The following is a 12,861-nucleotide window of genomic DNA, read 5'->3' as shown; positions in this document are numbered from 1 at the left end:
TATGCTGCTATCTTGTATTCTGCTCTTTCCACTGTATTTAATGCACTATTTCATGTATTATGCTGCTATCATGTATTCTGCTCTTTCCACTGTATTTAATGCACTATTTCATGTATTCTGCTGCTATCCTGTATTCTGCTCTTTCCACTGTATTTAATGCACTATTTCATGTATTATGCTGCTATCATGTATTCTGCTCTTTCCACTGTATTTAATGCATTTATTTCATGTATTCTGCTGCTATCCTGTATTCTGCTCTTTCCACTGTATTTAATGCACTATTTCATGTATTCTGCTGCTATCCTGTATTCTGCTCTTTCCACTGTATTTAATGCACTATTTCATGTATTATGCTGCTATCATGTATTCTGCTCTTTCCACTGTATTTAATGCACTATTTCATGTATTCTGCTGCTATCCTGTATTCTGCTCTTTCCACTGTATTTAATGCACTATTTCATGTATTATGCTGCTATCCTGTATTCTGCTCTTTCCACTGTATTTAATGCACTATTTCATGTATTCTGCTGCTATCATGTATTCTGCTCTTTCCACTGTATTTAATGCACTATTTCATGTATTCTGCTGCTATCCTGTATTCTGCTCTTTCCACTGTATTTAATGCACTATTTCATGTATTCTGCTGCTATCCTGTATTCTGCTCTTTCCACTGTATTTAATGCACTATTTCATGTATTATGCTGCTATCATGTATTCTGCTCTTTCCACTGTATTTAATGCACTATTTCATGTATTATGCTGCTATCCTGTATTCTGCTCTTTCCACTGTATTTAATGCACTATTTCATGTATTATGCTGCTATCCTGTATTCTGCTCTTTCCACTGTATTTAATGCACTATTTCATGTATTATGCTGCTATCCTGTATTCTGCTCTTTCCACTGTATTTAATGCACTATTTCATGTATGATGCATTTCTCTGTGTTTGTAGTATTATGGGTTTTCTTGTTGTTGTTGCATCTTGTAAAGCGTTTTGTTATGGTGCTCCGCTATGAAAGGCGCTATATATATATATAAAAAGTAATTTTTATTTTATTTCAAACAAATTGGGTCGCTAACAGTGGTGAAAATACAATAATAATGATCGTACGACAGACAAATGCGTAATTGAACTGTAACTTCGATCAATTACATGGTCTCCTTACAACTGAATTACAATTACACAGCGGTGTCAAGGTTACATTGCAATTACATTGTAACTGCAATTCGTTACAAATTGGACTCTTGCAGTTGTAATTGATCCCAGGTCTGTGTTCAGGGTCTGTATTTGATACAATGTTTAATATAATTTAAATGTACCTTGAACTCTGGTCAGTAGTCCCCGGTTCTCGCTCATCTGCACGTCTTGTTTATTAAAGTCGGGATTCCTGTTCTCTAGAGCTTGTTTGATGTTTTTATCCGCCGCGCTGACACACTGCCGCACCGCTTTCAACTCGCTCTCTGATATTTCCAATCTCAGCTTCAGCCTTTCATTCTCTTTCTCCTTCCCAGCCATTGCAATCTGAAACTCGTTCAATTTACTGCCCACAACTCTTGTGATTTCCCACAAGACGGTGTCTACAGCCGCTTTCACTGCGTGCTCGATGGCAGAGCCGAGCTCGTCTTGCAAGAGCGAAACGGACACGCTGACGTCCATCCTCGCTGGATTCCCGTTCATATATAATAATACAAAAATAAAGATACAGCGCCTTTCACAGTGGACCACAATCGCGAAGCGCTTTTACAGAGGCAGGCTGTGAATTGCGCATTATAGGCAGAGTCGCTTACAACAGGACATCGATTAAACATCTCATCCGCACAGTGCCGAAGAAAAACACACAGACCCGTCTTACTTTGCAAGCATGCAACTTTACATTTTCAGCATCCTGCAGAATTTAACGCGCGCTTGTTTCATCAGTAAATAATCATGTTGACAACCTCAGCTTCTCAGCAGCTCCGGCTGACAGGGTCCACTCGATCTGAACTTGAATTAAACAGAAAAGCGACTCTTTGTTCCAGAACTCCGTTCAGGTAATGCATGAGCAACAAATCCATGCATTACTTAAAAAAAAAAAAACTTAACCCAAACTAAACAGCGTGCAACAGATGACAGAATGCCTTAAAATATATCTCTCTCCAGCGTGAACAAAAACAACGTTTCTATTCCCACCTGCTGAAACGATACAGTCACCAGCAGTTAGGCGTGTCTGGTAGGGACCACGGCGTACTATTGGCTCTAACCGCAGTTTTTGAGACTCATTTACTGGCGAGAAGAAGCGGTTATGAAGCTGGATACCGGTGTTCGCCATGTCGACTCCTAGAGCGCTCTGCTTTACTAGCAAGCTCACAGCGCGCTAGATCCGAAATGGCACCGCTGTCGAGTTCTTCTGCTCAGCAATGCGCTCTCTCTTGGGTTTGTTATTCCTCATGCGGCTGTCCCCCTGTCTTTGTGTTTGGAAGATGCTGTGTAATTGGTTGCTTTCTGAACGGTAGACGATTTGTTTGCTTTTTTTTTAACGTAATTGCTTAGTTAAAGGCGGTTTAGGTGTGAACGCAAGACTCCAGAGAGGCGAGGGCGGTGAACAAAACTGAATTCGCTTTGATTTTTACAGCACAGCGCAAATCCATTTCATAACAGACACCGAACAACACAACAAATCCGTTTGGTTTTTGACTGCATTAATATCCACAGGACAGCGCTACTGTCTAGCACGGGCATGCCGTGTAGATGAGGCCGCATGGAAATTATAACCTAGCAGTCAGGAATTAAAAAAAAAACAAAAAACACAGATACAATAGACTTTCAGTATGAGAGGATAATGGTTAATGTGTTTGTCTGAATTACACATTAACGCTCCATACAATAAGAGTTCTTTACCAATCAGTTTTTGGCTTGATTTTTTTTTTCTTTCCCCCCTTGGAGAGATGAGTTAGTTGCCGCACATTGTGTTCAGCAGTATCGTAGCAGGTGCGCAGCAGCGCATTTCAAAATGTTAATCCCGTAGTCTGCATCCGACTTCTGTTGGACCAGGTAAATGTTGGATGCGGCAAAATGAATAGAACCCACACTTTTGATAAGTGCCTTTCACGACACAGGCGACGCGGGAGCAGCGCAAAATAAACAGGACTGAATCCTATTTTTTGCGATTTGTCACAAAAATCGAGCAATCACAGAACAGCTTCGATACACTGTAAACAGTAACATTTGAAATCGGAGTTAGAAGCTTTACATGCTGAAACGTAAACTCTCGAGAAGCTGAGACTGTAGTTTTGGAGCTGGCGAGTGGAAACTGAGACTGTAGTTTTGGAGCTGGCGAGTGGAAACTGAGACTGTAGTTTTGGAGCTGGCGAGTGGAAACTGGCAGCTTGACTTTCTGTTGTTACTTGAACAGATTTTGTGATGAAGCAGACCATGGGCAGTGAAATTAATTTTCGATCAATCATTGCACTTAACAAGGGAGGTTGGCAAGGGGTACAGAAAGAACGACAGCACCCACAAGTCAAGTAAACTCATTGTATATTCTTCACTTATAACGTATATTGTAAAATGTAGAGCCAGGAGCCCACTTGAAGACCCCAGAGATGTACCCTACTTAGCTCATTCCAGACGGTTGTCATGCTGATGCGCTGGGGAGACCGCACTGGGTTGATCCCCAGAGCCAGCATCGCAGCCGTTGTGTGTGCTGATGCGCTGGGGAGGAAAAATGAGCTGATCCCTGGAGCCAGCACTACACTTCAGCCATCAACACCAGGCAGAAGGATATCTACATCAACAGATGGAAAGAAGCTACATCTTAGTTGGTTCTAAACGGTAAACTTATTTTAAAAAATAAATAAATAAAAAACATCCCAACAAGCACACACTATTGATAATCATTTTATTAATTGCACAGCACAATTTACCTTAGCGACTATGGTGTTTTTATTTGCTAGTTTGCTGCATGTAAATGTCAGGTTCATGTATTATGAATGAAGTGTTACTTATTCCCTAATTTACAAAAAACCTTAAAACACCTTAAGTATTAAAATATTAGCCTGTTTCTGGGTTACCAATAGAAGATCAGCTTTTTCTAAGCCTATCCAATCAGAAGTGATAGGGGTGGGACGTAAATATCCCGCTTGATTTTCAAGCAGCAGAGCGGGTGATATGAATCGCACACCCCTGCTCTCTGAAGCTGCCAGCATCGTACAGCAGCACAGCCACGTCTATCAGGGTCTGAGGATAATTCCAATCACTTTTTATTCAGGGCTGTTTGTTTCCTTAAATCCGTGTATTGCTTTATCAGGCTTTCCTTCTGTTCTTACTTTCTTTTTACACTTTGATTTAAGGAGTACACTTTGCACGAGGTGTGCAATGCATCATCTCTAAAATAAAATGAAAAAACACCTTTTCTGTTTTTCAGGTACTGATATGGCATTGGGACATCTTGGTAGAGGACAGGAGGTCAAATTCTAGCATAAAGAGGAGACCCCAGAAACAGAACCTGTCCACATTAAAGAGGAGAGTCCTGTGCTAGAATCAGCAGAATGAGTTAAAAAAAAACAAAGACTGAAAGAGTATTGCTCTATTGAAAGCGTGCAGAGATGAATGGCAGGGTGTATTGCTCTATTGAAAGCGTGCAGAGATGAATGGCAGGGTGTATTGCTCTATTGAAAGCGTGCAGAGATGAATGGCAGGGTGTATTGCTCTATTGAAAGCGTGCAGAGATGAATGGCAGGGTGTATTGCTCTATTGAAAGCGTGCAGAGATGAATGGCAGGGTGTATTGCTCTATTGAAAGCGTGCAGAGATGAATGGCAGGGTGTATTGCTCTATTGAAAGCGTGCAGAGATGAATGGCAGGGTGTATTGCTCTATTGAAAGCGTGCAGAGATGAATGGCAGGGTGTATTGCTCTATTGAAAGCATGCAGAGATGAATGGCAGGGTGTATTGCTCTATTGAAAGCATGCAGAGATGAATGGCAGGGTGTATTGCTCTATTGAAAGCATGCAGAGATGAATGCGTGCATGGCAGGGTGTATTGCTCTATTGAAAGCATGCAGAGATGAATGGCAGGGTGTATTGCTCTACTGAAAGCATGCAGAGATGAATGGCAGGGTGTATTGCTATAATCAAAGGATGGTTTTGTCTCCAGGTCATCTTCATCAGCCTCATTTTCACAAAATGAAAACGTACTTTCAGAGCTGTTATCAGAATCCCCCTGTCATGCATTCAATCCTTCTTTACTTCTGTCATCTGACTCAGTCTGGCAGTAACAATAGTGCTGGGGCAAACAAGGACTTGTCATGTTCTGAAACCCATTGAAGATTCAGGCAAGTATCTGAATATGAATTCATTTGCAAAACGTTATCAAAGCTGTTGTATGCAGGGCTTGAAGTTTTAACTGAAAAAAACACACCGCAAGAACTATTTAGAAAATGATTATAATAGTTTTCTTTTTCAGCCGATAAACCTGTGTTTTGGCAATATGTCTTAAATGATGTCAGTCACGCTCTGCTCTCTTTCTACCTAACAAACAAGCCGGGAAGTGGGCAGAGACATTGCCGCTGTCCAGTCACCAATGTTCATGGAGCTGTGGAAACGCTACCTCGGCCACCAGGTTCAATTGGACAGCAGCGATCTGAGGAGGCTCGTGCGATCAGACGCTCTCCTTTATTGTAAGTTTTTGTTGCATTTACCTTTGTGTTAAATATTAATAATAAAAAAAAAACACAACCGATGCGCTCATTTGTAATTCTATTGTAGTATTTACGTAGGGGCATATGTATTACAGTTGTGGGGCACCTCTTCTTGCCCTGGTACGGGCATCTCTCTTGGAGGGAGACCTGCACGGCGAATAGACAGTCCGCCGTCTTGTGCTCTGCCAGGAGAAGCCGAAGTTAGGTTGGTGCTGGCGTCAACCATGGGTCGGTTGGATGTCCCGGCCTCTGCAATGCTCCGCAGGAACCCGGAGAGCATTGCCACGGTTTCCTGATGCTGACGCCGCTGCTGCCTCATCCACCTCGACCAGTCGTGCTGACGGCGCCGCTCTGCCTGCAGGAAGAGGAAGTGCTGCCTCGCAGCTGCGGCTTGCATCTGGTGTCGCATCAGTCTCATTTCTAGCAGACTGGACCGCCTGTACTCCGTTACTAAAAGGCATCGTGGCGGGCGAGCATTGCGATGTCCTGGGGGTGGGGGTTAAAAAAACAATTAATAAATATCAATTTGCAATAGCTGTTCTTGATTTCACATATATACTTCATTACAAAAAAAAAAAAAAACACTCACGTCCCCTAGCTGCCACGTCAGGTTGTGGCGTCTCAAGCACCAATTCTCCTGCCTCAGTTGCCTTTTCTTGCCTCTCCACATGTGCGGCATCTGAATCGGACTGTTTGCTCAGTTCTTCAGCTTGTGGTTGAGGACTTGAGGAGGTTATGGCTGAAGACTGTGATGCAGTAGTTTCACTGCTGGAGGGGTCTTGAAACACAAAAAGTATTACAACTCTTTTTAAAAAGCAGTGGAAAATGCAAGGCAGACTGTTGAAGGTACATATGAAACAAGATGGTACCTTGATCAAGACAGGAGGAAGACGCCTCAGAAGCAGCATGCTGGGAGGTGTCACTCAAGTGGGCAGCTACCGGCCGCTGCCCCAGCAAACCGTTCATCTCTTCCCAGAACCGGAACCGGGACTGTCCTGCTTCTCCCGAACAACACCTCCTTGCTCGTTCCTGCAGGTAGGACTGCTTCAGCTTTTTGAATTTGTCCCTGGCCTGCGGGACTGTGCGGTCTATCCCTCGTTTAGAGAGGGCCTCAACCACTTGCTTGTACACATGCTGGTTGCGCTGTTTGGGGCGATCGAGCCGATTCATCACTCCCAGGTCACTGACTATGTTTATTAATGCCCTGGTCTCCTCCTCAGTCCAGCGAAGCTGAGTGGTGGGAGCACACGTGTTGCCATCAGACATAACTGGTGATCAAAAGCAAGGGCATTCAGTTACAGACATTTAAACAGCTCCCCTGCTCTTTCTGTTTAACTTTAGCGTAGGTATTCTGACACAGCTGTAGCATGTGGCTGGAACATTTCTAAGTGCTTGTATAAACCTACTTGGGTTTACAGCATGAAGTACAGGGCAATTAGAAAATAAATTTACCACATCAATGCACCTTACTATCGACGTGGTAAACTTATTTATTAATATTATTAGAAAGTAAGCTGCCAGCATTATCGTTACAATAAAGTACAGCATTGCTAACCATAAAACCCCTTGGCCACTAACTTTCCGTCCTCTTGGAGCCCACAGTAAACTGACCCACCGCCTCGTAGTATTTACAGTGTTGGCCTCTTAAGGATAAAGAACGAGCTCATTCACATTTTCAAGTGAAATGCAGGTGTGACAACGAGTGTGGATTTCCCGGGTTTTGACGTCATGCTCACACGAGTAAATGAGATTCATCCCATCTCTCTCTGTGGCCATTACTTTCGACCACAAGCCATATCCTCTCGAGCTGTTCTCCCGGACGTGCACGCACATCGCCACTTCACGTGCAAATAACCACACGGGGAAACTCCCCTGCTAGGGGCAACTATCAGGGCAGCTCAAGATTAAAGCAGCAGCCACTGTATTTCCCTGAAAAAAGGAAGTGTAAAGACGCTACCATGAAATTAACAGTAACTCGCTACTGAAAAAAGTATCTTGCCACTATTAGCCAGCTACTCCCCAACACCGCACAGGAGGAGCGTCTGGCTCTCTCCTACAAAAACAAGCATGCGTCCGTGAACTTGGCGAGGGTCCCCTCTGTTTAAAAAGCTAAAAATCAATGTTATTAATATACAAAAATGTGTCTGTGGCCACTTTGTTTATTGTTATTCTTACTTCTGCGACATTATGAAACTTTAAGTGTTACATATACAGCAATAGCTTTGATAATGTTTTGCAAACGAACGAATCTTGAACGGATTTCCGAACAAGACAGTTCCGTGTCCATCCCGGCACTAGTGTTAATGCAAACAAAACACGTCAGCATACAAGACTGACTCAGTAAAGAAGAGTCTCACAAGTGAGAGGGGGATTCTGATAACAACTCAAAGCAATGTTGTGAAAGTAATGGTGAACAGAACAATACATCTCTGCATCTCTGCATCTCTGCATGCTTTCAATCTCTGTTTAGTTCTTTTTTTTTTTTTTACCTGAAAGGTGTTCACAGTCTGCTGATTTTAGTACAGGACTCTTCTCTTTAACGTGGACAGGTTCCAGCGCGGAGATTTCTTCCTTAATGTGGAGAGGTTCCAGTTCTGGGGTCTCCTCTTTAATGGGGACGGGTTCCAGTTCTGGGGTCTCCTCTTTAATGTGAGAAGATGCCATTTCTGATTCTTGTCTTCTACCACAATGTACCAATTTCATCTCAGTACCTGAAAAACATAATACAAGTGTTTTTTTAAATATATTTTACATGACGAAGTACACACCTCATCAGAATGCCTCTTATTGACCACAAAGCCCATTTCATTCAATTCTGCATTCTAACCTGGTGTGCACATGGTGCAACCCATGCAGACATGCATCCCTTTGTTCCTTGTATAGGCTGTGGCCAGGAGCAATGGGCAATAAATTGTTCAATCACCACCTGACCACATTCCACAGTTTTCTACAAAACAATTAAACATTAGCAATTTGCATTGTGTGGTTGTGTAAATGCAGCCACTAAACACACACTTGCCAGAGCGCAGGGTAGTTTGCTTGACTTGCAAGTGCTGCCATTCTTTCTGTATCCCTTGCTAACATCCCATGTTTTAAAACCTATGTTAGTCTGATCATGAAAACAATCCAGTTTCCTGTCTACAATAGTTCCAGTTTACACTAACTTAGAGAAAGAAACACTGTTTCCATGTAAACTAGGTCATCAGTAGGATTGTTATATAGTGACACAAGCAGGTTCTAAAAAAGGAGGGGGGGTTCTATTATTAGTGGAAACAAACTGGGGGGGTACATTATTTCTGGTGCAGTACAGTGAAGAAGACAAACAAAAATAAACAAACTCCTAGTGCAGTGCATTCCACAGGCTGTCTTCAATGAAGCCCCCCCTCTATAGATCTGTATTCCAGCTTCACTCACCTCTCTCAGTGATGCTAGAAGGTGGCGTTTCCTCCTGCAGGATTCGCTCGTTGGCATGGTCGCACCCCAGCTCAGTCACTTCCTCCTTGATCTCAACAGTCCTGTCTGCAGAAACAACCCATCGAACAGGAAGCTCTGGGCTGATGTGAGCTGTTTCCATCTCAGAAACTTCCTCTGAGTGAGGCTGATCCATTCTCACTGAAGAAAAGGGACACTTGGTTTGTAATTTCAGATTGCATGTAAAAGTGTTCTGATTTGAATTTTCCAGAGAAGTCCCCACACTTTGGAAATGATGTGTTAATCTCACTAAATAAACTTCACATATTATACATTTTGAATGCATTGATATGTAGTACACTTTTCCAACAGGATTGCCCCTGTGGTTAATGGAACAGACCGACGGACTCACAAGAAGTCAGACTTGTGGTCTGCTTGAGGTGTCTGATAAAGTACTCCATTAGTGCAATGAAGGAGTTTTCTTTCAGCCCATCTCACAGCAAGGCAAGAAGAAGCATTGACTTTTGGAGCATCAAGGCCCTTGCAATGCAAGGCTGAACATGTGTGTGGAATTGGTGAAGTCATCTTTCATTGTGTCCAGTTGTAATATGGAAACAGCATGCTGCTGTGCCCATGCGCAGTGTCAGTGAAGTCCTGATCTGACAGCATGTAACACACACGGCTCTTACGATTACAAGGTACCGTTTATCTTTCAGTAAAAAAAAATAAAATTAAAATTTGCAGCATGTTAGTTCTGCTGTTTGTTTCATATTAAACACACGACAGCGAGCGCATTGCCATCCATTGCAGGTATTTTCATTAGCACAATCCGAGAGCTACCTTAGCGAATGGCTGTTTATTTTACTGCAGTCAAGTGAGATGCAGTATATTTAATTTTTAAATTCCCTAAATATTTATTTCTCTCTCTCAGCAGTACACTTCCTAATTACGGTACCAAGTATTTCTGTTTTCACCTTTCTGGCCAGCGTGAGATAAAAGAAATGTGTTTTTCCTGCAACAGCTGGCATTGCTTTAGTGCAAAACTCATGCTACATTACTGGTTTCATTACGCTAACATCTTACATTACCATTCCTCGTTGGTGGAGGAGATAGTATCAGCTCTAACTGGGATCTCTGCTGCGTGATTAAATCATCCTTCAACTCCTGACAGGAAACAGTGTTGCGGCTGATAAAGAAGATGCAACAGACAAAAAAAATAAATAAATAATGTTCGTGGGACACTGTTTTTTTTACACGCCAGTACTCGCACACGCTTGGTCGTCATCACAACTGTCGCATGACACCTGGGTTCCTGTGTTCTGCTGTTGTTAAAACAGCACCTCTCTCTGCACTGAAGCATTTGTATATCAGCGGACAAGTGTTCAGCTGATATCCCACCATGCCTTTCTTCTTAAAGGCATACAGCCTCTATACATGAACCCCCAGAGGAGGCTGTGTGGTCCAGTGGTTAAAGAAACCCAGGTCCTCGGTTCAAATCCCAGCTCAGCCACTGACTCCCTGTGTGGGACCCCGAGCGAGTCACTGAACCTCCTTGTGCTGCGTCTTTGGGGTGAGACGTTGTTGTAAGCGACTCTGCAGCTGATGCATAGCTCACACACCCTAGCCTTGCATCTTGTAAAGCGCTTTGTGATGGGGGTCCACTACGAAAGGCTACGTATACACGTGTTGACAGAGAGGCTTCCCACTATACAATCGCGCGTACTTGTGAAACTCAAAGGCTGCGATGAAAAGCATCACTAAGTGAAACACTTACGTTATCAGGAATGACGCACACGGCCTTTTAACCATTCTGCTTCCATAGGCGTTCAGGTAATAGAGAGTTGTAACAGTGTAAAGCAATGGGACACGCAACATTAACAGGACCGCCTTCACGGTGTTAACATTTTGCAAAGCGCTGCTACTACACTCGTTACGGTGCAGTTCACCGCACTGTGCAGGCTGCCCATCTCTGCAAGAGGGGAAAGAAAAGCAAGTTGAAAACAAATCGGCAAAAAAAAAAGCATTCATTTCACTTACATGCGGTCTCCTGGCTCTACACCGGATACCTTTGCTAATACCGTAGTTCTGTTCGTGTGGATATCAGTGCAATTCAAAATGAAACCGTATTTTGTGTGTTTAGTTTTGAAATGGATTTGTGCTGTACTGTAAAACCAAAGTGGATTCAGTTTCGTTTGCCTCCCTCGCCTCTCTGGAAGCCGGCGTGGGTTGCCCTTTCTTTCTTTGCTTTCAAGTCTTGCGTTTCACAGCTGAAACAATTCAGTTTAAAAATAAAACGCAAACAAATCGTTTATCGTTAAGAAAGCAACCATTTACACAGCATCATCCAAACACAAAGAGCACCCTGAGGAATAACAAACCCGAGAGAGAGAGCGCAAAAACAAAGTCGAAACTGGAGCCATTTCAGATCCAGCGCAGTGCAACACAAGAGCCAACATGGCTCAATCCGGTATCCAATTTCACAACCGCCTCCTCCTCTCCTCACCACCCCGCCTTTGCTTACACAGGGGGTGCCCAGCCAGCCAGCCAGTCTCCCCAGCTGGGTTAAAGAGAGTTTCTGCAGCCAATAATATGCGAAAGGTTTCAACCAGTCGTGCCCACTGCTAGTGACATTGCACGAAACAGAAACGGTATCTTCTTTTGCGCGGCGGAGGAAGCATCAGCTCAAAGTGATTCGCGTTTAGAGAGGAGTCTCATCAAATATTACTTTGCTGTAAAGGAGAGAAAACAGCAATAACAATATTAATAATCTTCATATTTTAGCTTGTTTTTAGTAGTTCGGTCGTATCGAGTGATATTTTTTGTTAAGAAACTGTATTTGTGTAAATAGTGCTTTCATTATGAAAGATAGGTGTTTTGTATTGTTCAAAGAAAAAGAAATACTTGCATGTATTCTGCTGCTATCCTGTATTCTGCTCTTTCCACTGTATTTAATGCACTATTTCATGTATTCTGCTCTTTCCACTGTATTTAATGCACTATTTCATGTATTATGCTGCTATCCTGTATTCTGCTCTTTCCACTGTATTTAATGCACTATTTCATGTATTCTGCTGCTATCCTGTATTCTGCTCTTTCCACTGTATTTAATGCACTATTTCATGTATTATGCTGCTATCCTGTATTCTGCTCTTTCCACTGTATTTAATGCACTATTTCATGTATTATTGCTGCTGCTGCTATCCTGTATTCTGCTCTTTCCACTGTATTTAATGCACTATTTCATGTATTCTGCTGCTATCCTGTATTCTGCTCTTTCCACTGTATTTAATGCACTATTTCATGTATTATGCTGCTATCCTGTATTCTGCTCTTTCCACTGTATTTAATGCACTATTTCATGTATTCTGCTGCTATCCTGTATTCTGCTCTTTCCACTGTATTTAATGCACTATTTCATGTATTATGTATTTAATGCACTATTTCATGTATTTTGTATTGCTCTTTCCACTGTATTTAATGCACTATTTCATGTATTGTGCTGCTATCCTGTATTCTGCTCTTTCCATGTATTTATGCTATTTTATTCTGTATATTGTATGATGCTCTTTCCTCTGTATTTAAAGTATTATGGGTTTTCTTGTTGCTGCATCTTGTGAAGCGCTTTGTGATTGTGCTCCGCTATGAAAGGCGCTATATAAAATAAAGACTGATTACCAATATTGTGCAGGTGTATTGTTTTGTATACAGTAGTGGACTGCCAAGGGAATTTAAATATAAACAAACAGAAATAGCCAAAACATAAGTTTTATTAC

The 12,861-nt window shown here is 42.4% G+C and overlaps 3 protein-coding genes across 4 annotated transcripts in view; 1 reads left to right on the top strand and 2 right to left on the bottom strand.

Moving 5' to 3' along the window:
* LOC121305919 (receptor-type tyrosine-protein phosphatase H-like) overlaps positions 1-12,861 on the top strand; it is a 364,307-nt gene that overhangs the window by 325,646 nt on the left and 25,800 nt on the right. The window lies entirely within an intron of this gene.
* LOC121305852 (zinc finger protein 501-like) overlaps positions 1-12,861 on the bottom strand; it is a 37,110-nt gene that overhangs the window by 10,466 nt on the left and 13,783 nt on the right. The window lies entirely within an intron of this gene.
* Positions 5,033-11,719, bottom strand: LOC121305943. 2 transcript variants are annotated; one of them, XM_041237639.1, is made up of 6 exons: positions 10,863-11,719; positions 9,092-9,289; positions 8,167-8,388; positions 6,547-6,945; positions 6,267-6,455; positions 5,033-6,163 (listed from the first exon to the last, which is right to left on the bottom strand). In XM_041237639.1, the coding sequence occupies exons 2-6, from the start codon at positions 9,282-9,284 to the stop codon at positions 5,748-5,750; spliced, it is 1,419 nt and encodes a 472-aa protein (XP_041093573.1). In that variant the 5' UTR covers positions 9,285-9,289; positions 10,863-11,719; the 3' UTR covers positions 5,033-5,747. The 2 variants fall into 2 exon arrangements, with proteins under 2 accessions (XP_041093573.1, XP_041093574.1); XM_041237640.1 differs by having other exon boundaries at positions 11,126-11,719.

Source organism: Polyodon spathula, chromosome 45 (assembly GCF_017654505.1).
Source record: "Polyodon spathula isolate WHYD16114869_AA chromosome 45, ASM1765450v1, whole genome shotgun sequence".
NCBI lineage: Eukaryota > Metazoa > Chordata > Actinopteri > Acipenseriformes > Polyodontidae > Polyodon > Polyodon spathula.
This window is presented reverse-complemented; position numbering and strand designations above follow the sequence as displayed.